This window comes from Semicossyphus pulcher, unplaced genomic scaffold (assembly GCF_022749685.1).
Source record: "Semicossyphus pulcher isolate SPU_LCO1_2020_fin unplaced genomic scaffold, fSemPul1.0.p SCAF_14, whole genome shotgun sequence".
Taxonomy (NCBI): Eukaryota; Metazoa; Chordata; class Actinopteri; order Labriformes; family Labridae; genus Semicossyphus; species Semicossyphus pulcher.
In genome coordinates, this window is record NW_027211648.1 from 16,917,001 (window position 1) to 16,943,292 (window position 26,292).

Sequence of the window (26,292 nt, forward strand, 5' to 3'; positions counted from 1 at the left end):
AAGAGTGCAATCTTGTCCCTTGTCAACGGTTGGGGGTGGGAATTACCTACATTTGTTATGGAAGATGTCATTCGCTATAGGAACTATGATATCTGCGTCAAAGTCAAAAGTATTGAGCCTCGCCAGGTGAAGTTAACCTTACATTTGGTGTTGACATGATTAGGGGGGGTCCCTCGCAACAGTATTATAACCTGTAATGCTCTTTTAGAGGCGGAAAAATGCTGTGTTTTTATTTGTGCTAGGTTGTTAGCAAGCTAACTCTTGACGCAACCGTTAGCTTTGTTATTAGCTAGCACCAATGTCAGTAACATTACAACATCTCCTGCTGTCATGTGATCCAATCTTGATATTTTTCAGAGCCTCTACTCTTCTGAACAACACCAATGTGGGCCAACAGTTACACCGGCTTCCTCAAAATCCCCTGCCCCTTTACTTAACGGGGACTCAGCGTTTCAGCAGCGCTGCCACCCAGGAGAAGCAAACTATTTCAGAAGATAAAGTAAACCTCACTGAGTCATGTGTGAAGGTGAGCAGACACATGACTAAACATCATTGTCTTCCCATGTCCGAAGATACAAGTTTATTGAAAGTTAAAACGTATATCGATTCAGCCACTTTGCTTGCTGCTGCTTTGTTCCTCATCCATATTGCTTATTCCCCCTTTAATCCAGAGACTAGGGGAGATCATGGTTAAGGGCGAGTACCTGAGAATACACGTGGAAGGAGGAGGCTGCTCCGGGTTCCAGTACAAGTTTTCTGTTGATGGTAACAAGAATGAAGACGACAGGTAAACTGCCACTAATCTTGTTTTAAAAGTTATGTTTCACCTGGCATCATTGCTGTCTGTTAATCCACTCAACTCTGTACCCGCCTGCATCAACTCTGCTTTGCATTTCAGGGTGTTTGAGCAGGGAGGAGTGGGCATTATCGTGGATCAGGACAGTCTGGAGTTCGTGAAAGGAGCCACTGTGGATTTCAGCCATGAGTTGATTCGCTCGGCCTTCCTTGTGCTCAAGAATCCTCAGGCTGATCATGGCTGCTCCTGTGGCAGCTCCTTCTCTGTTAAATTATGACCTAGCTCCTCTGCATTGATATTACCCTGATTTACCAGTTAATCGTTATATTATACACTATATTATTATATATTACACTATAATATTACATTCCTACTAAAATGCATTCGGTACTTTAGCATAAACTATTACTGTAGAGATGCAACCCCCCCGACATGTCAGCCAAGAACAGCTTCATAAAAGGCAGAATTTTAGATCAGGGTTATTTGTATGGGCTTTAACAATCAGGTGTACCTCATTCACTGGTAACTCAGGGTATAATATTACATTTGACTATCTCTAATATAAATGAATTCCTAACACCATTCACAAATAACTAGTGTCAAAGTAAAACTGGTAGCTAATAATTTTCTTGGAAAACTGCTTAGACTGCATGAAAAGCAGATTCATTTATCATTGTGCTATTTTGCAGATAGTGACAGTCAATAATAGTAATTTACAGCCACAATATTCAACTGTGATTTGCATGTACTTAAACAAAGCAAAGGCTCAGTTGAAGTGTTCTGTGACTAGATTTGCTTTTGTGTGTAATATATGTATATAGATCAAATCTATGAATAAAGAGAGCTAAGTTATATTTGTGTCATCTGAAGTAAAATTGAGTGAATTTCAGATAAATGTGTTGAAAGTAATTTCTTTTTATTACATGCAAATAGTTGTGTCCAAAAAGCATCATTTTACTGAGGTCACATGATGCTCTTCCTGATTAGAGGATGAGAGGGCAGCGAGGAAAAGTTTCTTTTGAATGATAAAATGTTTGTTTGTACACTGATTGTATTATTATTAGTGTTACTTATTATTTAGATTTATGATGTCACTGCTCATGAATTGATATCAAAGTGTTAGACACAAGTTCATAGTTGCCTTTTCTTTTTTTATTAAAGTGGAATTTAAGAAACATCTCACAAAAAATATACAAAAAGAATATGTACAAATGGTATTTACACTGGTATAATGTAAATCAAAATATGCAGCAACATTTTTTTGTAGTTAGTCTGTAGTTAGAAGCAAAATGTTTTGCACTTTTTATAGTTTCTCTCTGATAAAACATTCCATTTAAGTAATATATCTGATAACACAAAACATTTAACTCACTGTTGAAAAAAGTCACACCGTTCATATTCATGAAAATGCGACAATAATACGTCATAGCAGCACACTGAGAAGTGACCCAAAGAATTGCAACAGTGCATTGAAACATCAATTTACAGCTGTTCTTTTTGTTTTTCTGAGGAGTTTGGTTCGGACAGATTGTCTTCCAGTAAGCCATGCATACCCACTAACCACAAACAAAATCCTCACACAAGTTTGCACACGTTTTACATGTCATGAGGGGAAACACTGCCGAAGGGAGGTTTGAGGTCAACCAGTCAACAACACAACCACATTAACAAACCATCAGGGTAACACAGTGACCAGGTCAGGTGAACAGTGCATAGTATGCTTTGGCATGCTGACATCCAGAACATAACAGTGGATGTTACATTCAGGAGGAAGGCCACAGGATTTGGAATTACCAGTAAAAATAGAAAAAACAAATGACTACGTGATCCGAAAAGTAAAACCAACAGAATACAAAAGGAATCCAAACCCTCATAAACTGAACTCTCAGATTAAGGCTAATTCAGTTTGCTACATGTTTTATAAAATGGCATTGTCAGTAACACAATATCATAGACCTGCCAAGTGGCTAAACTGCCATTTGGGACACATAGGCTCTTTTTATTCTTTTAATTCCGTCACTAAAATGATATGCACGTACTGTATTTTATTAATGATGATGTGATGTAGTGAGAGCAGGGCTGTGTGCACTCTGCCTGTGTTCACAACCAGGACTGATGCTGCGATGAGAATGAGCCTTGCACATATGCATGCACCTAGTTTTGAGGCAGTAAGTCAAATCAACACTTTGACTCATTTACAAGCTGCCAGGTCTGTTCGCCTCCTCCGACTTTTCCTCTTTGTTTAAAGCAGATTTATTTCCTCTTAAGAGCCTCGCTGGGAGGGTTTCCGAGGCAGGATGGTCCAGGTGTGGTCCTCAGTGAGGGGCATGGACACACCTCCACACAAAGAGACTGGAAAGGACATAAAGGAAAGGATGGATCCGTTAATATGAATCGACAAGTAAATGGTATTTGTGTAGTTTTTTGGAGCCTACCTTCTGTCGTCTCCACCAGCACTAACAACGAAACGATCTCCATTTGTGAAGCGTACGTTAGTCAAGTGAGCAGAGTGGCCCAGAAAGCGTTTGTGTTTGGCCTGAAACAGATCACAGCCACCATGTGAATATTTTTTGGGAGATTGAATAATTTTATAAAAACATGGACTCTTTTAGTAAGATTTGACGCAGTTGATGTTTTGCTTTGAGCCCATTTTACTGGGCTATTTTTGACAGCACCACTAGGGGGCGACACTGTCCGTATTTTAGATGAATACAAATCAAGCTATCCTCAGAAATGTGCAGTGAAAAATCTCACATATGACGCTATTATCAGCAGACAAATTGGCATAATGTCAATGTTAGCATCATAACAAATCAAAAACTATGAAAAAGTAACAAACAAAATAATATTTAACAATCATACTTACAAACTTCTCTGGACATGGAAAGTCGAACAGCTTTACCATTCCAAAGTCATCGCCTGTGACGATGTTAAGGCCTGAGTGGGACACACAGGCACAGGTGACGTCTGCTTTGTCTGTGTTGCGGGACCAGATCCCAACGACCTCGTCCCCAAGGACACTGGCGACAAAGAGAGAGAGAGAGTGCAGTTATATTCTCTGTTGTTTATGATTACCTTTCTGACACCCTTTTCATTTGTATTGCCGCGACTCTCACCTTGTCCAGGTTGCCCAGGTAATCCTGTCAATATGGGTCTGCTCTGTGACCTGCTTCCCAGACGGCACCTCGTACACAAGTCGTTTGTAAGCACCTGTAGAGATCTGTTTGAAGACATCACAGGTTAAGAGATCAAACAGCCAGAGACATGCTTTTGCACTGCAGAGTTGATGAGCCCTAACACAGCCTGTACCTGGACATAATTGCTGTCAGCAGAGAAGTCCATCTGCATCACAAAGCTGGGGATGTCCCTGCAGCAGTTGATGCGGTTCAGCTGTGGGCCGAGGGTCAGGTCGTAAAAATCTACAGCACTCTCAGTGGAGCCTACGGCCAGGTAACGAGAATTGGGACTGAACCTGTAAGAAAGACATGTAGTGTCACAAACTGATATTGTGTTTTTGAGACTGATACTGATACTAATAGATTTTAGATGGACAAAATCAAAGATGAACTTAATTAAAGAGTATTTGACATGTGCTCTGCTACATGCTGAGAGTATTGTAAATTCTGGAGTCAGAGCATGCTTGCTGGACAAACTATGTTATGACACCATCTTTAAATCACCCTGAGCATTGTTTTCTGTATTATATGTTCTGTAAAATACTTTTTCATATCTGCTTATATCGTATACATCAACACTGATATAGATTTTTTACTATCTAAAAATGAACATGCAAATTTAACACTTTATGATAATACATGAAAATTAGGGACGACATGTTTGGTCCGAAGAACACTGGAGGACCCGCTTGTGGTTGCCTTTACAGATAATTTGCTGCTTCACACTGGGTGTCATATGAGACCCTTGAAAGTCCATACAGGGCTAATATGGTGGGCATTAGAAACCAACCCTAATTTGGGCAAATCAGAGTAACTTATTTCCAGAACATTTACAGAAATATCAAATTTAAGGAAAGATGCTGACATGCCAATCAAGTATTTAATATTAGGCAAGCTAAAAAAGTACCGTGTGTAAAGTGCCACACTCGGCTATGATTACCTGATATCCTGGATAGCAGAGCGCCGGTCTCTTTTTTTGCCCCAGATTTTGAGCGAAGCTACTATCAGGATGATGAACTCTCCATTCTTCATGCCGATGGCGACCATGTCTCCTTCAGGACTGTAGCTGATGGTTCGTGCCGGGTGTCCCAGGTTCACTTTATTCAGCATCTTCTGTTAAGCCAACAGGCAAGACCACAAAACACTTGTTATTGCTGTATTTTATATGTGAGGGAAACCATCTCGATTATTTTAATAAAAGCAACATTAAAAATCTTGATAGAATGGAAACATGGCTGAGACTTAGTGGTTCTGACCTTCTCGGGGATGTCCCACAGACGGACAGTGCCGTCCTCTGCTGCAGACAGGAACACGTCTCTGGAGGGATGTGTGCCCAGCCCCCAGATCGGCCCGTCCATGTGTCCGTTCACTAAGATGTTGCACGCTGCATTTTTCTCTCCTACTTCAATGATCTCTGCGTTCCTGGTCCCCACGAGGATTTTACCCTGATGCAGACATAAACAAAACATCTCAAAATACAGATGATGACGATTGAGAATAAGCTGCAAATTGTACCCAGTGCTATATTAGCTGTACCTTTCCTCTGCATACGGAACGAACACAGTCTATGACCTGTCCTGTTTCTAATCGAAACGCTCGGCAGCGTTTGAGCTCCTGGTCCCAGAGCTTCAGGGCGCCTCCCTCCTTTGACCTGCAGAGGAAAAATATCTCTTTTAAAGACAATATATGATAAAACTAAATCCACATCCAAGCTTACTGATTTGAAATATATAGGAGGAATATTACAGAGCAGCACTTACGGTCTTTCCTTGCCTCCGGTGACGATGAGGCCGTCTCTCAGTGTGGTGTACATGGTGAACACAGGGCCCGTATGAGCTTTGGCCACAATTCTTACTAGAATGTGTTCCTTCCACACACACACATCCCCACTAATGGTACCTGTAAATGTCAAGTTATTCTGAAAAGAAAACAAATCTGCACTAATCTAGTGGCCTAAAAGAGCAGAGAAAGCATTGCAAGAACAGTTCACAGCACGTTTAAGCAGACAGTTTGAGATCTGATGAGCTTAAAGTCAGTCATATTTAAAAGGATTTAATATAATATGCAACAATTTTAAAGATTTGATAAAACTGGTTTCTTTTAAGAATCAATGAGATGTTTGACCAAAAGTAGACAGTTTATATAGTTTATATAGAAGTAACTTACAGCTCCAAATGCTACAGACAGCATGGTCTGCATCCGGGCATCCTCTATGGAGCTCAGCACACCTTTTTTACTGAGCAAAGCTCGACCAGCCAACGTCCAGAAACGCACATGTTTGATCCCCACTGACACAAAGTGTGTGTCGGAGTCCGGCCGAAATTCAGCGACAAAGATCCTCTGGGTGTGACCGATCCTGCTGGCCACTTTGGCACCTGAAAAACAAAGTGCTATTAAAGTGTGATCCCTTGGGACTCTCCACTTACCAGAAAAAGATCAAAGTTAAAGAGAAGATTATTTCACCTTCCTGCCACTTCCATATGGTGACGGTGTGTTCAGGGTCCAGGCCCACAGACAGCAGGAGTTTTCCTGTCGCACTGAAGCTGACAGAGCAAACCCCACCGGCGTGGAAACAACGCAGCACTGACAGCGTCTGCTTGGTCATGGCGTCCCACACGTGGATGGATGGAGACGTGGCTGAGGGATGGAGAAGGAGAAGGAAGTTACTTGTCTAAATTTATAGCCTATAGTCATATCTTTTTCCAATTATACATAAATGTGATCGAACCCACAACAAAGCAAACAAAACGCCTCCAAACCTGATACATAAAAACAGCAAAGTTTAGCCTGACCACTAGATGGCAGTAAGATATAATGAGTTAAACCACGCGTGTTCTTTCAATAGTTTTTCAATAGAAATGAACACCATCTTCTGCTTTTATATAAAGGCTTATTTTGAAATGTCCTTACCTGACATGTCACCAGTATCACCTGAAAAGAAGGAAAAACTGATTTATTCACCAAACCAGAAATTATTGGTTCATTTTTTGGGCACTTTCTGAGCAATAGTGGTTCCTGCTATACAGACAAAAGCTTATTCTTTCAAAATATTTGGGTAATTTAGAGAAAATTATGATAAATCTTCTGTCATTAGCTTCTGCGAGCACAGGCTTGTTTTTGTCTGTCTGTGAGAACTGAGCATGTGCTACAATCCCTCAACTATTCATGGATGCAGAAATGTTAATTTTGCTCATTAGTTGCTATAAAGTACAGACAAGCTTGTAAGAGGGAGTCGGCCATCTGTCGTTTACAACAATCCTCCTGCACAATTCACAACACAGGAAACAGGAGAGAAAAATGAGGAGGCTGATGACGCGGGAGGTCAACGTCTCACAAACATACCTACTTGGCCTGTTGCCACCACGTTGGGGAATTTGGGATGTTGATTGATTGTCAGGCACAGAATGTCGTCACTGTGTTCGACATAAAAACTTTGGCAGGCTGTAAGAAAAGAAATATCTACATGTTATGTTTGCTTTTCAGGGAGCGAATCTAGAGCGGAGTTTCTTCAGGATAATCCGTCTCCTTACAGGTTGTCAGGTTGAGCACGATGCCAACCGAGGCCGTGTGGTAGATGATGTCCGCCCCCTCGTTCAGGTAGTGCACGTTATTGCGGCAGTCATTGCCACGGTAGCCGAACACCAGCTCTAACACCAGGTCCTGTGGGAGAGTCGGGAAAAGAGCAACAGAAGGTCAGAGAGGTCAACGCCATGACAACTAAGATGTTCAGAGCCGAAGTAGGACGCCGTCATTCGATTAAAGCATCATCAGAGTCCCCAGAGAGGCAGTCTGCACCGCGGACGAGCACACAGCGTCTTCAGCTGAAATAATCACATTACAAACCAGCAGTTTGAATCTTCTGCTGCCCCGACAGAGACAAAACTCCTCCATCTGTGTGTTTATTTTAGTTTGTTGTGTCTTGGTAAGGATGTGTCGTCCCTTCTTACCTCAATGGGTCTCTTCTTTTTGCCCACATTGTTGGTCTGCAGCTTCTCGGGCTGTGGCAGCGCTCTGCTGACAGGAGGCCTGAAACAGACAGCTGGGATGAGACGGCCGTTGCAGAGCTGCTTATCATGATAATGATGATGATGATGGCAATAATAATGGTGATATTATACAGTAAACTCTTGTTACTGTTGTATTTAAATGTCCCATGACTATCTGCTCATACGTGCACACAAACAGGTGATGTTAAATCTCAAAGGAAACTGTGTTGAATGAATTCTTTAGTTTTTGGAGGGTTGAATTTTCTCTTTAAAAGCACATGAGATTTTTTTTATGTCAAGGCTTCTTATATCACAAGCGTGAACAGCGTTTGTATAACCAGCCATGAAAGAGCGAGGACTGAATAAGGCGACTGTGTGGGAACAGTTTTATAGAGAGTGAAATGACGTGAATAATCTGCAGTTTAATATAAAAAATATCACAGTGACATAACTACAGCTTTGTCTGTTATCACCACATATCAATACACAGTGAATACAGTGTAATTAACAGACTCAAAAACATCACTTATTGAACATATTTCAGGATAAGTATCTTAAAATTCCACTATAGATTTAAAATCTAATTTAAAGACCAATATATAACTCATGATTTCCTCTTGGTTTCACTTTGTTGTTGTTGTTTTTTTTATTTCTTTATCGTTTTTTTACTCTGTTTCTGATCTTATCATGATAGTTTTTTAAAGTTTTACTGTTTTCATTACATTAAGTATAATTGCTTTCAGTTGCTTTATCATGTATCCCTTTGCTGAACTGCCTGCATCACCTGTAAAGCACATTGGGTCAACTACGCTGTAACCTGACTTAAAGTAACAGTTGTCCTTATTCAAGGAGAACCAGCGCACAGTTTTCAGCCCTTACCATGTACAATATTACTCTTCTATATCCGGCTATATTATGTTCATTGTGTGCAATAATACTTTTCTGGCCATATATTTGTATTCATGTTGATAGTTAGAGAATGCATACTCATGTACCATACTTCAGCTTCCTTATTAGTACCATGTGCAGTATCAGGAGCAATATAATCTTTGCTTAATTACTGTGTACAATTACATTCTATACCATGCACTGTTTTTAAATTCATTGTGCAATAGAAGTTCTTACTATGTTATAACTATTACTTTCTGCCTACTACATCTCTTACAGTCTCTTTTACATTAACCCATACACGTTATATTGAGTTGTGTTTTTTTCTCTGATTTTGTACAGTATGTTTGGAGCTATCTGGCACTATCATTTCCTTCAGAGTTTAATAAAGTTCTATCTTATCTTATCTTAATTTCACTCATCAAATCAGCTAAATGTCAGCTCTCTCTGCACCATGTGGAGGAAAATGTGTCTATAATTAAGTGCATAGTTAAAACACCCTGGATTAATGAAACGATAAATAATAAATAAGCAAGACTCAATCGACAACTGCTTCTTTTATAGTCGTGGCAAGGTGAGGTTCACATCATAAATGTCATATTCAATCTACTAAACCAGAGAGTTAACAGCTTACCTCGACCCTCTTCACGGCAGCAGTAACAAAGAAAAAAACAAGAGTTACAAAAAAGGTTTCTCACAGCATTCATTGCTGCCCGCCAGACGCACTGAGGACATAAAATACAAGAGTCAGTGCCACTGTGTAACCATGACAACTACAGTCCATTTCCATGACAACTGCTGCCCAGAAGATGCTGCATGGATGCTTGCATATTTAAAAAAAAAAAAAAAAAAGGAGAAATCAATAAACCTGAAGCAGCCAAAGTCTGTGACAGGTTTAAAGACTGATTATGAGGATTGAAAAATAAGACAACGAGCCGTGTAAACAAAACTTTGGTGTGTGTTTTGTGTGTGATATGACCCCCTTCTAATTATGCCATTTCCCAAGGGTTGCTTACAATTAAATGATTCTTGTACAACCCTTTCAGATTTTGCTCTCCTGACTAAAGTTGACGTTTAACTAATTAAATCCATTAAATTCAAGATCTACTTCAACGTTTCGCCCAATTTGTCTTGCCAGTCAGAGCAGCAGCTCATTAGCAAGTAAGATAATGACCAGGACAAGGTCTTATTTCTTTGTGAAGAAAACGCGAACAACTTATATAGGGGTAATCTACCGTTAAAGCTTCAACATACATGAACACAAAAGCTTACCTGACCACGCCTTGTCTTCAAGTAGAATTAAAGGTGGAAGCAGGATAATGAGAGATGGACAGCCATTAAAGAAAGGAAGAAGAGCAGAAAAGGCTGAGTTACTTCAAAAGGGCAGGTACAGGGCAGGGAAAGTGAAAGAGTTGACGAAAGAAGGCAGGTCTGCTCGACAAAGAAGCATTCATTTTTAATCTATGTCAGGAAGAAATTGCTAAAAGTTCTAAATACTCTTTTTGAGCATCTGCAATGCCTCGTGTTAGCTTAACTGAGGGATACCTTTCGTCCACAGAGGGCTCTTTCAGCTGCAAGTGGGGTTTCACGCCGGTCATGGGTCGCATGTTGGTGGATAAGGCCTTGATGGTGTAGGTGATCTCGTTCTCCCTCGTCACATCGCTGTCATAACCTGGTGACAGACAGCAAATCATACAGATTGAACTTTAGCAACAGAAATATTTCATAAGCCTGACAAAGAAGCTCCTCCCTCACCTCCATCGTCCTCACTCTCGATGTCTGACTCCTCGCTGTCGCACTGCTTGAATTCCCGGTGGCCCTCGGGCTCATGGGCCCAGATCATGAGGCACGTGTCGCCCCCGCCGACAGTCACCAAGAGGCTGTCGTCATGGGTCCATCGCACGTTTGTAACATGTGTGCTGTGGGCCACGTAGCGTTTGAACTTTGCATATTTCCCCTGGAGGGAGAGGGGCAACATTTGTTCAACATCACAGGGATTAACATAACATTAGCATAAACCTTAACCATGAGCCTGAAGCTGTTACACACTCAAACCACATAATAAGAAAAATGAATCTTTGTGTCTTACCTTGACGGGGTATCTGAAGAGTTTGACGTATCCTAAGTCGTCCCCTGTTGCTAGCACCTTCCTGTCATTACTAAGGCAGGCAGCGGTCACCTCTGTGACCTCGCTGATCAAAGGCCAGATGCCCTCAACAGACGTTCCCAGGACACACGTCCACGTGCTCCAGTCAATCTTCTCCACCTGAGCCAGGGGAGTCAGTAAGTGACGATTCATTTATATAGCACTTTTAAATGGTTACAGAGTTTTTCACAATAAAAGTGAACCGTAAAACAGGCAAACACAAGAGCAAATAAACAGAACATAATTAAGAAATCAGGACCTGACAGGACCTGACTCAACACTGGTGTCAAACGCTTTCTACGCTTTGTCTTTATTATAAGACTGCCTTGTTAGGAGCTGGATGAGAAGGCTGATACCACTCTCAAGTCAATCTGTTAGATATGAAGCTATATCCATCAGCTGATTATCCTATCTTATAAGACTGGAAACAAGGCGAAACATTTAGCCTGGCTCTGTCAAACACTGCAAAAATAAGTCTCTACCAGCACCGGAAAGCTCTCTTCTCTTGTCCCTTATCTTTAGGCTAAGCTAAGCTATCCATGTGCTAATTCCAGCTTCATATTTATAGACATGAAAGTTGTATCAATCTTGTCATTTAACTCTCAGCAAATGTATGTCAAACTATTTCTTTAAAAAGGTCCCAGAGACTGCTGCAGGATCTTTATATGTATATCTCTCAAGGCCAAAGAAAAAAGGAATTTGAGGGTTTTTTTCATTAAAATTGAAAAAGTTTTCAGATATCCAGCCTCTCTTCTCCCTTATAAATCTGCTGAGATCACCTCATTTGTCCAAAGAGCTAAGTGTCCTCTGCAAAAGAGCGATATAATAAAATAATTTAATTGTCGCAGATAAATAAAAGGGATCGAGCACAGAGCCTTGAGGGACTCCCTGGCTTCTAACAGCAGAGGTGTCATAACCAAACAAAAGTTGTCTGTTTGAAAAATACAATCTAAACCAGCAAACAGAAAGACCTGATCGGCCAACCACCTGTCTCAGCCTGTCAATAACAATCCTGTGATCAAGTAAACAAGGGAAGAGTGAACTGAATGGGAGGCCTTAAGGAAACAATGCATCATGATGAAGTGGGATAAACGAGCACAGGTAAAAGAGGACCAGACACACCGGCCAGACACGACCCAGAAGCATCTATCATCTCTGAGCCTTATTTTCCTAATGCACCCCTGCACAGTGTGCCTTGTAAGATGTCTGAATGTCAAGCTGTATTAAAGGGACACCAACAATATCCCACTTCCATTGCCAAATTTAGAATGAATTGGTGAAAAGTGGGCCGTGTTAATGCTGCGCTGCCCTTCTCCAAGCCTCCTCTGATCCCAAAGGGGAGAAGTGTGCCAACCATAACCATGGCTGCTCCTGTGCCTGCTGATCATGCTTACCTCTGTAGCCGGTATGGTCTGCCTCTTGCCGCGAGGAGCCTCGAAAAACACCTGCTCTTTAGCACCTGTGTTGACTTGGAGTAGTTTCCCTGTGAATGAAAACCCCAAAAGGCAGTCGTGCTTAACTGTTCTTTTACAGAGACATTTATGAATCTGTAAATGGCTTAAAGTAACGATCTCGAAGATTTTCATTTAAATAAATGTCTGTTAAGTCACTATCTATCGCCGAATGAGGTAACACAATGGTGATTGAGCCTGTGGCCCACTGATGAAAGCCTTTGCAGTATTACACCCCGGGTCTGTGGTGACATTCACAGAAAAAATCTCAAGCGATGCCCAGTTCGTGATGCGTGTGCCAGCAGTGGTAGGTCTGCCAGAGAGGGTAGGTGGAGCTAAGCGGCTGCTTTACCGGTCTCTACAGCTGTTGCGAGTAAACAGTAATCTACTATGGCTGAACAAACAAAGAAAAGATCGATGACTACAGATACAACTTCAAAAATAAGTGAAAATCCAAAGAAAAAGAAACAAATTTGATGCTCAGATGAAGGCAAACAGTCTTAAAAGAAAAGACAGGACAACCGGAGCCAACCGGGGACGTCACACATGCGTCACTATCTGGATATCTGGGAAGTGTGCTCCTGCAATTACCATTTATCGCAATAGTTAAATAGTTAAAGAGAACAAAAGTGAGATCTTCGAGATAACCACTTTAAGCAGTCGTTTGCAAGGAGATAAGAAGAAAGTATTTAAGGAAACATGTTTACCTCTCTTGTCCCAGTCTAGATGGGTAATGTAGTTCAGGCATCCTTTGCACACACCCACCCGTTTGCTGCTCATTACATTGTAAATATCCACAAATGTGTCTCCTGATGCTACTGCGAGGTACTTCCCGGCACCTGGGCAAACAGAACAGAGAAGAGTGTCAGTCGCATAAACCAAGCATCAACAGAATGGCGGTGTTATGGCTATATGGTTATTAATACTATTAAAAGAAACTAAAACGTAGGACTTTCCATCCCTAGCAGTTTACTTTTTTGGGTTGAGTAAAGCCCCACAACTTTTAGATGCATTGCTATAATATTTGATGCACAATTTCACCAATTTGTCTTAAACTTAACACCTACACCAAGAAACCCCAGTGTACACTGAGCTTGTTTTTCTTTTTGAAAATCCCAAGCATTACGCTGCTCCATACAGAGACTTCTACTCCAAGCTGTCGGATCTCAGAGATTGATAGTGTTGGGTTGAGAAATAAGATCTGTTGCGGTGTGGATCAAGGTTAAGTGTCCAGCCAAACAAGAGTTTAGTTTCTTGCTCTCACTTTGTCTGCCCCGACTGTTTCCCATTCGGCCCTTGCTGTCTCTCTGTCTGGCCCGATTACAGAAAGCCATTAATTTGGGTCAGGCCTGCAGCAATATCTTCCCGACTCCACAGCGGGAGGGAAATATGTCTACCTGCTGAACTTCTGCACAGCATCCTACACACACTAAGATGCTTTGAAGGGCACACAGATTTTAAAAGCATCTCAGAGAAAGATTTGAGGGTAGTTTTGTAATGTTTAAGAAATCCGGAGGTGGACCACGGACCTGGAGAGAATCTGATATCGGAGATGATGTCCTTGCGGTGGTGGAAGGACACCAGGTCCTCCAGAGTGTCTGCGTTCACAATGAGGAAGCTGCCGTCATTCAGGCCCACCGCCAAGGCTTTGCCGTCAGGGGAGAAGCAGCAACACCGGCCGCCTGTGGAGGATAATGTGTTTGTTATAGCCTTGGGACCTGTGTACTTCCTGTTGGAAAATAAACTCATCTGTTAGTGTCTGAGCGGTGACTCACCTTTTCTGAGCTTGCGTACCGCCAACATGCAGTGGCTGGGCGAGAGGTCCCATATGCGCAGGGTTTTGTCATCACTGACGGTGGCACAGAGAGGGAGGTGGGGGTGAGTGGCCAGGCCCCACACTTCACCCTCCATGTGACCCTGCAAACACATACAAAAGCTTCATTAATCACCAATGCTTAATCACTCACATAAACTGTATGCACCCCACATTATATTCTCTTAGATTACCAAAGAACACGTCCTGAGTTAGCCTGTTACCTATACGAGCGATAACCCAGGATGACCTTCAGCTCTCTCATCAACAGCTCCCATCCATCAGACTGTACTTGTATATTTCACAGCATTTGAAAAGGGCGATCAATTTCATTCACTCAGTCTGACTACGATCAGGGGAACCAGGAGACACTGCGGGACCACTTAGCTAAATTAACAATCTCACATCCAACAGCAATAATTCATCACCGTTTATGGCCACCTCTTTGGGGATTCTGCATTGCTGCGTAAAACAGGGAGTAGTCTTGTTATAATCGCACTGAAGGTGCTATGCTGGTATACTTGTATTTTTTCACAACGGAAAGGGGCACACATCAATTAGATTTCACTTTTTCATTAACCTTAAGGCAAAGCTTTTAGATACTGATTGTGGAACATGACATTTAACTTCACACACAATTTCTTGATCACGAGTCATCCCTTTTTCTCCCAAGCATAACATCATTTAAGGAAACTTTCTGCCATCCATTTATTATGTACTATAATGATAATTAACCTGCACTTGCTTGAAACATGCTTTAGATAAGAAATCCATCTCAAAGCATTTTGTCTCCTTGCTGTTGGTGCTTTAAAGTGATAATCTCGAAGATTTCAGTTTTGTTCTCTTTGGCGGCTCCTATGGCGGTAAACGGAAATTGTTACCTCATTCGGCGATAGATAGTGACTTAACAGACATTTATCTAAATGAAAATCTTCGACATTATCACTTTATCACGGGGATACTGAGCTCAGGTGGAATCTGATTTGCTCTATATGATTTGTGACAGATTTTGTGGTTTTATGAGCATCTAACCTGGACCAGCAGCGTGATAGGGCCGCTCTTGTCCACCTCTAATATCTCTCCGTTCTTGGTCCCCACCAGGATGTGTCCATGGCCCAGAGATATGGCACGTATGGAGGGGTTGTCCTCCAGGAGCAGCCCTGCAGAGTGGATGAATCATAGAATTAAGTCAGAGACCTTCGCTTGAACCCGGATGCCGGAGGAAATATTCATTTCAGCTAAGAGCTTTGAATGTTTTAAATGGATTTACATTGAATGGGTGGATTACATCTCTGGAACTCGAAGCAAGGACACTGGAGGACAAAAGATAACAGGATGACCTTTTTACCTTTAGAGCCTGGAGCGAGGACTGCCCTCTTGATGGCGTAAGTCTTGAGGCATCTCTCAAAGGTGTCGTCCCACAGAGCCACTATACCATCCTTTCCTCCTGTCACAAATCCCTGCAGAGACAACATTTGGGTACATTTAACCCGGGAATAATCTCCTGCTAGTTCAAGATTTCACTGTCAGAGCAAATATATTGTCCGATATTGTCCACTTCCAAGAGAGTGAAACAGGAGTTAATATGTATTAAAACACAAAAAAATAAGTTCTCATTGGACAGAGGTTCCTTATGGTACCTTTTCTAGAGCGTGCACACTGAACACGGGGCCGTCATGAGCCTTGACAGTCTTCATCAGGAACATGTCCCTCCAAATGCAAATGTCCCCCGTGCAAGTGCCAGAGAACACCATCTCCTCCGACCAGCCGTACACTGCACACATCATCGTCTCCGTCTTCCCCATGTTCCCCTTGCGTCCAATTAGACCACCACCTGAAAGAGAAACAGACCGCCAACTCACGGTGAGACGTTTCACAGCTAAGCCTGAGCTCTGCTTGTTAGGAGTTTCTGCAATTCAGTAAGAAAAATCTCAGGAGTCTTACCAGCCTTGTGCCAAAACTTCATATGTTTCACGCCAGCTGTGATGAGCTTGTCAGGCAGATAGGGGTTTATTTTGACAACAAAAATCTTGTCTTTGCTTCCCCTGAAAAACAATTTTGACATCACTAAATATGCATGAAGAAAAACATTACATTTGTACATTTTGTGATGCATCGATGGCTCGTCTCCTCCTACCCCCTGGTTTATCTTTACTTTGACAGTTTGAGGGACGAGTAAACTTGGACTTGAAATGAAAAAAGACGAATCTACTGTGGCTTGAAGCAAAAATTCAAGGGCAGAGGACATACAGCCGGCTACACTGAGGCTTTTGAGAATTGGCAGATAAATGCAGAAAAAAATATACCTTGTTTGCATGGCTTAGAGATTCAAACTGTTTCTGAATAGACAACATAAATCTGGCCCAAGGATATGATGTTTTATGTAACGTGTGCGGGTTTATCATTACTTTTTGTTTGCAACTTTCCAGTCTACAGGAGGGACTAGTTTTCGTAAGCATTGGACCATATCTGACACATTAGCCCCCTCTCCTTTTTCTTCGTGTCTCTGTTTCCAACTACACCCTCATTTAAAGTCTCCCTATCACACCCACTCCTCCTCCCCCCACTGAAGACCAGACAGGGGCAGTAGGCTCTGTCAGGCCCCATTTCCCCACGCCCGCCTCACTGCTCTGCCCACCAGGGTCTGCAAAGGAGATTAGTGCAGCTCCAAGCTGTCTCTGCGCTGCAGAGAGAGCCTGCCACATAAAAAACACAGGCGAACAACCCGCGATGCACTGCTTCAGACTCGCCAGGGGGAGTTTCAATGGAGTAGATGCTAAATATGAGCATCAAGCAGGGCAAGCAACAAAGCAAAGCAGAGATATTTTAGTAAGCGGATGTTTTCCAGTTAGATATTTCTGGTTTCTACTGGTTTCCGGGTTATGTAATTTTAACTGCTGGGAAACTGAAAAATCCAACAATATGTTCTGAACAAATTAGCACCTCACAGCACAGCACAAGGTAATCAAGGTAATCCGCTTGCATCAAATGCACAAAGCGGAGATGTGTGCACCATATCTGGTCACATGTATTGCTTACATCTTATGTGCACAGGGGTGTAAGAAATTAGTATGCAACACTTAGTAAATCCTCCTTTATCTTTATGTATGTACAACGTGGCCTTTAATTTCAAGAGGCTGCAACTGTTAAAGACACTTTTTCTTAAAGGGCCCACCATTATGGTAGGAAAAAAAAGGGCATTTCTCTCTGTGCCGCCTTGGACAGTAAGTCTTGCTTTCTCTTTATGTATGTAAGATGTGGCCTTTGATTTTAAGAGGCTGAAACTGTTAAAGAATTTTTTTCTTAATATCTCTCCCTGTCAAAATTAAATCTGATATGTGAAGTGCACCAACTCAACAGGATGAGCCTGAAAATGTAAAGTAATTCCCTTTAATTATGGATCCAAAGATGGGGCCCTGGGGCACACTCCAACTCTAACCATTCAGACTCCGGCAGGGTTGCAGCAGAGCAGCCTCGTAATCTAAAAGGTAATTCCCTTTCTTTCCTCTCCTCCATCAATCACGCTGTCAGCCCTGCGCAGCAAAGTGCCTTCAATTTAACCCTCATCAATAATTGTCCTCATTTAAACTAACAGCGCTCAAACAATCTTTAAAATTAAATGTAGATTCGTCAAAGCTTTTTGGGTGTTTGAGAGCAGATGTTGTGCGCTAAAAGGCCGACCTGCACTTAGGTTTAACCGTACTAACCGCATGGCAGACAGCTTCTCTCCCTTCCTCCAGTCCCACAGCACAATGGTGTGATTGTCGTCCAGGCCGACCGAGGCCAGCCGCTTGCCATCCGCTGTGGAAGAAAGACCAAAAAACATTCAGAAGAGCACAGACTGAGCTCACTCCTGCTCCAGTTCACTGAAATTTGGCCCTTGTTAGCAACATGAAAGAGCCCGGTGGGTTTGATCTACGGCAGGTTATTCACTGACGCTGACATACAGATCACCTCACTGCCTCTGTCTGGCGCCAATTAAAGGAAGCGAGATGAACAGGTCTACCGTGATGCTGTCAGACTGCTGAAGCTAAAAGACAGCAGAAATGGGTTTTTCGGTGCGGCTTGTAAATGAGGTATCTTGTTATTTTGCCCGTTTCTTTAATGTGTGGAAGAGGGTTTTTTGTTCCCCTGTCTGGATGAATTTATGAATGTGAAATGTGTGTTATGTTAAATCTGTCTGGATTGGAGACATAAAAGAAGCACTGAGCGTTACCAGAAAAGTCCAGAGCGCACACTCCCAGCTGGTGGAAACCCCTCAACACAGACATGGGTTTCAACGTTTCTGTGTCCCATATGTGGATGCAGGAATCTCTGCCAACCTGTACAGACAAAGACACTTAAAGTATGTGCACAATCTACGTATTTCACTTATTGAGTCAGATACCGAGAAGCACATCTCATGATATCTCAGAGGATCCATAAACAGATCCAAAGAAACCTTTGAATATTTCACGTAAGAAGTGCTGGAAGTTACCTGGCCTGTTGCTACAAAGTCCTTGAGGGGGTGGATAGCCAAACACAGGATGTCATCATCGTGACCCATGTAGAAACGTTGAGTGTTCTGCTGTCTGTTGTACACGATCCCAATAGCAGCTACATGGTAGACTATCTCCCCGGTCTGCGTGTAGAACAGGTTGCTCCTGCAATCGTAACCCCTGTAGCTGCAAGGAAAAAATACAAATGCTTTATTTTTTGGTAGAAGGGCTTCAATGTTGAAACGGTTGCCCACTTGAAATTCATCTTACACTGTCCACCTTTCAAGAGTTTCTCTTAAGCCTACCCATGAATGAAGTGCAGCTTCACCCCGCTCCCCGGGGCTCTCTCTCTCTTCTTCATGGCCGTCGCTCGATGCTTCTCTTTGCACTGCTCTTTGAGCTGAGGTAGATCTTCTTTATACACCTGAATACACAAAAAGGTGTTCAAAATCCTTGTTTAATAATAAAGATAATTTTCAGAGAGGGGGAACATATTTGATTCTATAACAAACCTGTCGTCGATATGTGAGCTGCGTCTCCTGCTCGATTTCTGAGTCCATCTCAGGTACGTCTGACTGATCAGAGTCTGATTCTTCACTGTTAGAGTCGGCCAAGCTCTCTGCATACAGAAACAAGGCTGCGTCACAGCTCAACAGTAAAAATCCTTCCCTGCCTCTAAATCAGACAAATATCCCTCTGCACAAACAGTGAAAAAACACTGCACGGTGTTACAGTAAGAGTGAGGGTCAATCATGTAATCATACTGTGACATCTCCTATTTACCAGGCAGTCGTGCTTCACAGTGACATCGCTCAAGACAAATGTATAAAAATGCTGATGCAGCACAGTGAAGCCGAGCCAAAGACAAGGCAATAAGCAGAGCCGGCAGCTAAGGGCGGCTACTCACAAGATCCATTAGGAAAATTAAAAGGAAAGGCAGTTAGTATGTGCTTCAATTTCAGAGAGCACAGCTGCGCCCTGTCTCTGGAAAAAATATGACTTGGGAATGACAATGCAATTATACTTTCCAAGCTTCATTCACTTTTATTGGCTTCGTCTTAATTAATATGATGGCCGTTTCTTTGCAGAGCTTTATGGAAATGGTAGGTCGTGAAAGAAATTACGCAGAACAATCGAGTGCATTGCTCTCTGGTGGTTCAGCACATTAAGTTCACGAGGCTGCTGGGAGCAGTATGGGTGCACATTATGTAACAGCCAGAATACGACCTCTAATAGGTAACTAAGAAATGTACTGTGACCTAGAATGTCTCTGAATGGGTTCACATAACCAAAATTCAGAGTCACAATAATCTCACATTACTTGTGATAGAAGAACGTATTTTAAAAGAAAAGACATTTTAGCAACAATGCTAACACTAGGCTAATCGCTTTCTTGCTAAGAGGTAGATGACAGGATTACTATTACGGATAAAGGATAGTTTAACACTTTGGGAAATGCAATAATTTTCTTTGGTGCGAGTGAATGAGAAGATTGATGCCACTCTGGGGCAGTTGCAGTTCAGTGGTAGAGACGGTCGTCTCCCACTCAGAAGGTCGGCGGTTTGATCCGTGATTGCTACAGTTTAGATGTCGAAGTGTCCTTGGGCAAGACACCGAATCCCAATGGCTCCAATGAATGTAGTTAGTTCCTGATTGGAGATTGGCACTCTGCATAGTAGCCTCTGCCATCAGTGTGTGATAATGAATGTGAGAGGGTGAATGTGACACGTAGTGTAAAAGAGCTTTGAATGGTCAGAAGACTAGGAAAGCGCTACATATATATATAAGTGCAGTCCATTTCCTCTCATGTCAGTGAGTTAAACCCAGCAGGTGGTTAGCTTGGCTTAGTACAAAGACTTGCAAGCAATTTCTGAGCTTGATATTATGATAAAAATTGTTTGGAGGTCCTGCTGGGCTTCGCCTTCTGTTTCCAGACTTTGTGCTAAGCTAACGGGCTGCCTGTGGTTACCTAAACTTTAGCACACAGACACAAGAGTGGTAGCACAAGTATGGAGCCAGTAGGATGGTTAATGGTAAATGCACTGCACTTAGCATAGCGCTGTCTTCTTCATACACTGTTGGCAGAGGCTAATATGCAAGGTGCCAAACTCCAATTTACCATTCAGACGCTGATGGCTACGCCTTCGGACACAATTTAGGGTTCTGTGTCTTGCCCAAATACACTTTGACATGTAAACTGCAGGAGCTGTGGATTGAGCCATGCACCAACCTTCCACTATCTCTTCCACTGAGTCACAACCGCCCCAAAAGCAGCCTAGCTAAGTCAAACATCCTGACTGAAGCAAGGGGAAACAGCAAGGCTCTTTCCAAAATTATGCTTTGGAGCTTATATTTCTATTTCCATTTGTTTAAAAAACATGTAAGGTGTTAAGTGGGCTTTAGCAGCAATGGTGGGCTTATTTTTTTAGGAAAGAAAACATTTTTATTTCAACACATTTATTCTTTCTAAATGACTTTTGCTGCAAACTTTGTTCTGCAGTTATTAAGTGGGAGATTGAGTAGACTTCAAAATTTCCATCAGGGATTCCCACTTAGCCTAATTTGATAATGTGTTGTTGGCAGGAGCCTCTGATTTATAAAAGGAGTGATATCAATATATATATCAATAATACGAGTCACGGTTCTCCACACAAAGCTGCATTAAAATATTACACAGTAATTGGATTGACTGGAAGGTCAAATGTAAATCCTCCTTTTGGAGAATATAGTCCCACAGTTTGGTTAAACAGTGAACGTTGCAGGGTGTCGTCTTACCTTGTGGCGCTATATGAACGGCTTCTTTGGACTTTCTTTCTGGAACAAACTTCCACTGGAACACCGAGTGATCCGCACCACCAATCGTTATGACCCACTGGTAGTCATGTGACCATCTGACGTTGGTTATGTGGGCTGAATGGCCTAAATACTTTTTAAATTTTGCACCTAAAATCAAGAAGAAACACATCAGTAACACAGCAGATCATAACGTCAAAACGTCTCCATTAACTCTCCTTAAAATCCAACTTGTTTACCTTTTTTTACACACGGATATCGTAAAAGTTTCACTAATCCATAGTCGTCTGCTGTTACTAAGACTTGATTGTTAAAGTTGGCGTCCACAGAGTTGATGTCATTGATATCAGAGTATTTGGGCCATATTCCATTAACTTCAGGGCCCAAAACACACGTCCATGAAGCCCACTGTACCAGCTTCAGCTCCTCCCTGTTGGTCACCTCCTTCCCACCTCAACAGAAGACACAAACACTGTATCTCACAAAGAAGCTCTGTGACACTTCTTAAGCTTTTAAACTGCCATTATTCTACACATGACATGTTTCCCCTGGTGATGTCGTCTTACTTGGCATCCTGTAGAAAAGCCTCCTGCCGCTGCCGTCATTGGTCTGCAGGTACTTGCTGTCAGTCGACCAGTCCATGTGCGTGATGAAGCTGTTGGAGCCGATGCACTCGCCCACTTTCTTGTACCTCTGCACCACGCCGTAGATGTCCACTGAATTATCATTAGAGCCAACAGCCAAGTGGCCGCCATCAGGGGAATACTTCAACTCATGGATGGCCTCCTTCCTGTCCTTGATGTGCACCACCTCTGTCATATCTCTGTAGGGAAAGAGGACATTAAGTGTGAAAACAGACACAAAGGGATGGATCTCTTCGTTTGTAGGGGCCAGTTACAGAGCACCGAAGATGTCCAATTTAGCTTCTGGATTGTGTACCCACCTGACTCGGAGCACGGTGAAGGAGCCATCCTTCATCCCCAGCGCCAGGTGAATTCCATCAGTGCTCACGGCTGCACAGCGGATCGGCTCCTCCATGTTACAGCGAGCTATTAGCGCGTGATCTATGAGGCTCCAGATCCTTTAGACACAGAGGAGAAAGGGCAGATGAAAAGAAGGAGCAGTGGTGAGATTACAACCAGGGCAATAATGTTTGCGTTGTTAGGACTTATGGAGAGTTAGGACTTTCTTGTGGGTTAACAATGGGTTAATATGATTTTTATTAAGCCTTTGCATTTGAAGTATTACAGACTGGGTATCTGGTGTGACTTTTGCTGAAAAAATCACAAGCGGCGCCCAGTTAGTGACGCGTTTTACATCACCCAGTAGTGGTTGGTCTGCCAGGGAGGGTAGGCGGAGCTAAGCGGCTGCTTGTCCGGTCTCTGCAAGCGTTGTGAGTAAACAGTAATCTACTATGGCTGAACAAACAAAGAAAAGATCGTGCTGAAGATTCACCTGACTGAGCGATCGTCGCTTCCCGTCATGGCCAGAGGCTTGGTGGGGTGGACAGCTAGAGCCCACAACTCGCCCTCACAGTGACCCTGCATGATGAGGAAGGGCTTGTTACGGTCATGGACCACAACCTCGAAGATCTCACTGTCCTGTGTGCCCACCAAGATGTGATCTCCCCGCCAGCACACGCTGCGCACGGACAACCCTGTGAAAAACACACAAATACACTTAAAACTCTGAATACATAGTTTAAAGAGCATGCTTACATGAAAGCAGACAGACATTTTAAGAGACGCGACAGGGTTGATAAAGACAGGAGGTGTAAATAGCCAACTGCAGGCAACCTAGGATGATTTTTTTTAATACAATGGCAGCCAATCTGCGACTAACTCTGAGTAATACAGCAAGAAAAGGATGAAGCAAGCAGGTGCTGTATGTGAACATTATCCATATAAACTGCAACAGACCTTGGACTTTGAAGAACAAGAGGAACAGCAGAACAATGTGGGGACTTATACAAACAAACATATTTATTAACTCTGCCCGCAATCACATTACCCACCTCGGCTATTTTCACTTCTAGCTACTGTTACGTCCAAGATTATAAATATAAGAGATGAGGAAAAGAGAGATAAAGTTAGTAAGAAGAAGAGAGATGGTTTAAAGATACAATTCGAGTAGCTTAGCATAATGTACAGTTAAAAAAACTCCTCATTTTTCTCACACTGGTGCTCTGTGCAGGCCCTCATACAGCCTATGCCTGAAACGACTCAGTCAGCTCTGTCCCTTTAAGAAACCCCGCCCCTACAAGCCCGCTTTCTTCTTATTGGCCAGCTCTCCAAATCCTGCTGAGGCTGCACTTTGTGATGTCACGAAGTGCAGCATGTAGGAAAAACTGTGTGAAACTTTGCGTTCACAGCAGCCTGCAGACTGAGCGGAGAAGCCTGGGGATTACTCCAACATACTTTAACCTACAGGTTTGAAACTTCACCCACGTTTAGACATCCAACATTGTAACATTATGTATATTTCTTATATGTGTCTGAAACAGCATAATACCCCCTCTTTAAAGGAAAAAACAGGCAGTTTGACATCACCTTTATATCCTTGGTCTGTTTCCCTGAGATCAATGACAGTAATTGGTTTGAAGTTGAGATCCCACAGCCGGACGCAGCCGTCTCGGCCCCCGGTGGCGAAGCCCTCTTCACAGACATTCATGCTGAAAATCCCTGACTGGAAGAAATGACATGCTGTCAGTGGGCACGACAAATGAGCAACGACAGAAGCAACTCCTGCTGAATACCGTGTAGAGCTGCTGCTCAACCAGGCATTTGTTTAACAAGGCTTTCACAATTACAAACCTGCTGCTGCGTGTCTCAAGATAACACAGACAGAGGTAACATTATGTTTTTCTTTTATTACTGGAAGGCTCTGCTGATGGCTTTGTTTGTCTGGCTGTGTACACAATGAGTTACCTAAACCCTCAGAGAGACATTTGGTGGTACAAAAAGCAGGAATGAACAGGCACTGTACTTATTATCCCCTCCCCCATCCGCCCATCCCCTCACCCAGCTGTTGATCCAATAGATATCATTTAATCCTGTGGAGTAAAAGGCTGATCCTTTTCTACTGAGGTCTATGCCCGCATGCATGGCTACAACCCTGGTTCAGTTCACTAGATGCTTTTACTGTGATGGAAATGCAAAAGCGGCCCGGGCCATAAAAGCACAAAACTCTTATAAAACTCACCCCATGAGCTCCTTGCACCGTCCTCATCAGGTTGATCCCCTTCCACACGTAGATGTCGCCATTCAAGGCACCTGAATATGTGACCTCGTCTTTGGCGCAGGCCAGGCAGAGGATGGTTTGGAGATCCCCCGTTTTGCCAAAAACGCCACGTTTGGGTGTGAGAGCATTACCGCATAAGCTCCAAAACTGCAAAAACAAACAGAAAGAGTGAAAGAGTGTGGCGGCTAATCCCTGATGTAATCCCGTCCTGAAAGAGCAAACGGACAATTATTGAACATTTGGATACAACAGAGTGAAAACCATCGAGTTATTTATGTCCTGACAGCCACACACAGAGATCCATTCAAACACACACACACTGAGACCTTGAAGGAAAGTCAAACTCAAACGCTCCCCCTCCTCTTCATGTGATACGGGGGGACTCTTGCTGGGGGTCAGTGCTTTAACCACCTGATCAGCATGCACAGACAGAGACACACGTACGCATACACACGGGCTCATTATTTATGAACAAGGTCATTGGGATGCACCGGCACGGCCCCGTCTGAGGGCTAAATCCATCAAACGGAGGAGGAGAGGGCGAAAGAGAGACGCTCTGTCTGCATGGGGATGAGATCACAGGGAGAGGGCGCGGGGAGGGCGTCTCGACACGGCCGTCTGCGCGGGAAAAACAGACACACTCATCACCTGCGAGCTGCGGGGAAATGACAGAATGACAGCCTTTTACCTGAAGCAGAATTCACCTATCCAAATCTATCTTTATGAACTGCAACAGGATTCAGCTCAGAAGAGACTGAAAGTGTGGGCAAACATTGAAGCTGTTTTCGACCACACATTAACTTTCTGCAGAGGCTTGATAGACAGTCACACAATGAACAAATGAGCTCCTCTAGAGACAGCCTTTCACGCCCTCACTAACAACTCTCCTCCTGACTGATAGGGCTGCTGTGTGCTAACAGGAGGGATCGATTATCAGAGGCAGGCATCACAGCCTCAGATACAGCCCTGCCATCAAACATCGAACGCTTATACACACCTCAGCAGCACAGGTCTCCTAATCCTGAGCTCCTCACTGAGCGCAGAGCGAGTATTTGCATGTGCGGGATCTTACGCGCAGGGTCGGGGGGCTGAGGGCTAAGCAGGAAAGATCATAGGTGTGTGAGTAATCTGGGAAGGTGTATACAAAGTGTGTCAAGTGTTGGGTAAGAGAAGGGGGTGGGAAGGGGCTTTGTGACCCAGCCTGTTGCGGAGGCAGCGGGGATAGATGCGGCGTGACTGCACAGCCCTCCCTGCCCGCAACTGATAAGGCAGCGAGACCCGGGCGCCGGCTAATCCCCTCGCTGTTGAATTACTGAGAGGAGACGAGATGCTGGAGGGGTTTATGTAGAGGCCAGGAGCATGGGAGAAAAAGCAACGGAGGGAGAGGGGGAGTACAGAGAAAAGGTGAAAATGAGAGCGCTTTGAGTGGAAATCAGGTTTACAGTGTTGCTTTCTCTCAATAACATGTTTAATATTTCAAACACCCTCCAGAGACACCACTGGCATAGCAGAAGCTGCTGCTCTT

The 26,292-nt window shown here is 43.1% G+C and overlaps 2 protein-coding genes across 2 annotated transcripts in view; one reads left to right on the forward strand and one right to left on the reverse strand.

Moving 5' to 3' along the window:
* Nucleotides 1–40: 40 nt before the first annotated feature.
* On the forward strand, nucleotides 41–1,925 carry isca2 (iron-sulfur cluster assembly 2). The gene is made up of 4 exons (XM_069661284.1): nucleotides 41–126; nucleotides 358–526; nucleotides 672–787; nucleotides 899–1,925. Exons 1-4 carry the CDS (start codon nucleotides 65–67, stop codon nucleotides 1,071–1,073), a joined length of 522 nt encoding a protein of 173 aa, XP_069517385.1. The 5' UTR covers nucleotides 41–64; the 3' UTR covers nucleotides 1,074–1,925.
* A 7-nt stretch (nucleotides 1,926–1,932) lies between these two features.
* Nucleotides 1,933–26,292, reverse strand: part of eml5 (EMAP like 5) — a 38,463-nt gene continuing 14,103 nt past the window's right edge. The window contains exons 5-44 of the mRNA XM_069661285.1: nucleotides 24,729–24,914; nucleotides 24,077–24,212; nucleotides 22,983–23,184; nucleotides 22,471–22,608; nucleotides 22,094–22,350; nucleotides 21,767–21,979; nucleotides 21,510–21,677; nucleotides 19,247–19,353; nucleotides 19,040–19,158; nucleotides 18,734–18,920; nucleotides 18,473–18,578; nucleotides 17,964–18,057; nucleotides 16,201–16,301; nucleotides 15,897–16,090; nucleotides 15,605–15,716; nucleotides 15,289–15,416; nucleotides 14,219–14,360; nucleotides 13,973–14,125; nucleotides 13,151–13,282; nucleotides 12,387–12,475; nucleotides 10,936–11,112; nucleotides 10,602–10,803; nucleotides 10,392–10,518; nucleotides 10,119–10,133; nucleotides 9,481–9,489; nucleotides 7,920–7,998; nucleotides 7,503–7,632; nucleotides 7,315–7,413; nucleotides 6,883–6,903; nucleotides 6,436–6,609; nucleotides 6,139–6,347; nucleotides 5,733–5,890; nucleotides 5,509–5,623; nucleotides 5,229–5,417; nucleotides 4,913–5,085; nucleotides 4,106–4,268; nucleotides 3,913–4,016; nucleotides 3,663–3,816; nucleotides 3,232–3,332; nucleotides 1,933–3,148 (exon numbers count right to left, since the gene is read on the reverse strand). Of these exons, the coding sequence (XP_069517386.1) occupies nucleotides 3,112–3,148; nucleotides 3,232–3,332; nucleotides 3,663–3,816; nucleotides 3,913–4,016; nucleotides 4,106–4,268; nucleotides 4,913–5,085; nucleotides 5,229–5,417; nucleotides 5,509–5,623; nucleotides 5,733–5,890; nucleotides 6,139–6,347; nucleotides 6,436–6,609; nucleotides 6,883–6,903; nucleotides 7,315–7,413; nucleotides 7,503–7,632; nucleotides 7,920–7,998; nucleotides 9,481–9,489; nucleotides 10,119–10,133; nucleotides 10,392–10,518; nucleotides 10,602–10,803; nucleotides 10,936–11,112; nucleotides 12,387–12,475; nucleotides 13,151–13,282; nucleotides 13,973–14,125; nucleotides 14,219–14,360; nucleotides 15,289–15,416; nucleotides 15,605–15,716; nucleotides 15,897–16,090; nucleotides 16,201–16,301; nucleotides 17,964–18,057; nucleotides 18,473–18,578; nucleotides 18,734–18,920; nucleotides 19,040–19,158; nucleotides 19,247–19,353; nucleotides 21,510–21,677; nucleotides 21,767–21,979; nucleotides 22,094–22,350; nucleotides 22,471–22,608; nucleotides 22,983–23,184; nucleotides 24,077–24,212; nucleotides 24,729–24,914 (5,400 nt within the window). The 3' untranslated portion in view covers nucleotides 1,933–3,111. The remainder of the gene's footprint in view (nucleotides 3,149–3,231; nucleotides 3,333–3,662; nucleotides 3,817–3,912; nucleotides 4,017–4,105; nucleotides 4,269–4,912; nucleotides 5,086–5,228; nucleotides 5,418–5,508; nucleotides 5,624–5,732; nucleotides 5,891–6,138; nucleotides 6,348–6,435; nucleotides 6,610–6,882; nucleotides 6,904–7,314; nucleotides 7,414–7,502; nucleotides 7,633–7,919; nucleotides 7,999–9,480; nucleotides 9,490–10,118; nucleotides 10,134–10,391; nucleotides 10,519–10,601; nucleotides 10,804–10,935; nucleotides 11,113–12,386; nucleotides 12,476–13,150; nucleotides 13,283–13,972; nucleotides 14,126–14,218; nucleotides 14,361–15,288; nucleotides 15,417–15,604; nucleotides 15,717–15,896; nucleotides 16,091–16,200; nucleotides 16,302–17,963; nucleotides 18,058–18,472; nucleotides 18,579–18,733; nucleotides 18,921–19,039; nucleotides 19,159–19,246; nucleotides 19,354–21,509; nucleotides 21,678–21,766; nucleotides 21,980–22,093; nucleotides 22,351–22,470; nucleotides 22,609–22,982; nucleotides 23,185–24,076; nucleotides 24,213–24,728; nucleotides 24,915–26,292) is intronic.

Coding starts and splice junctions, on each gene's coding strand:
- isca2 (XM_069661284.1), top strand. CDS start 65: ATGTCATTCGCTATAGGAACTATGATATCTGCGTCAAAGTCAAAAGTA. Junction 527..671: donor TCACTGAGTCATGTGTGAAG/GTGAGCAGACAC, acceptor CCTTTAATCCAG/AGACTAGGGGAGATCATGGT. Junction 788..898: donor AACAAGAATGAAGACGACAG/GTAAACTGCCAC, acceptor TTTGCATTTCAG/GGTGTTTGAGCAGGGAGGAG.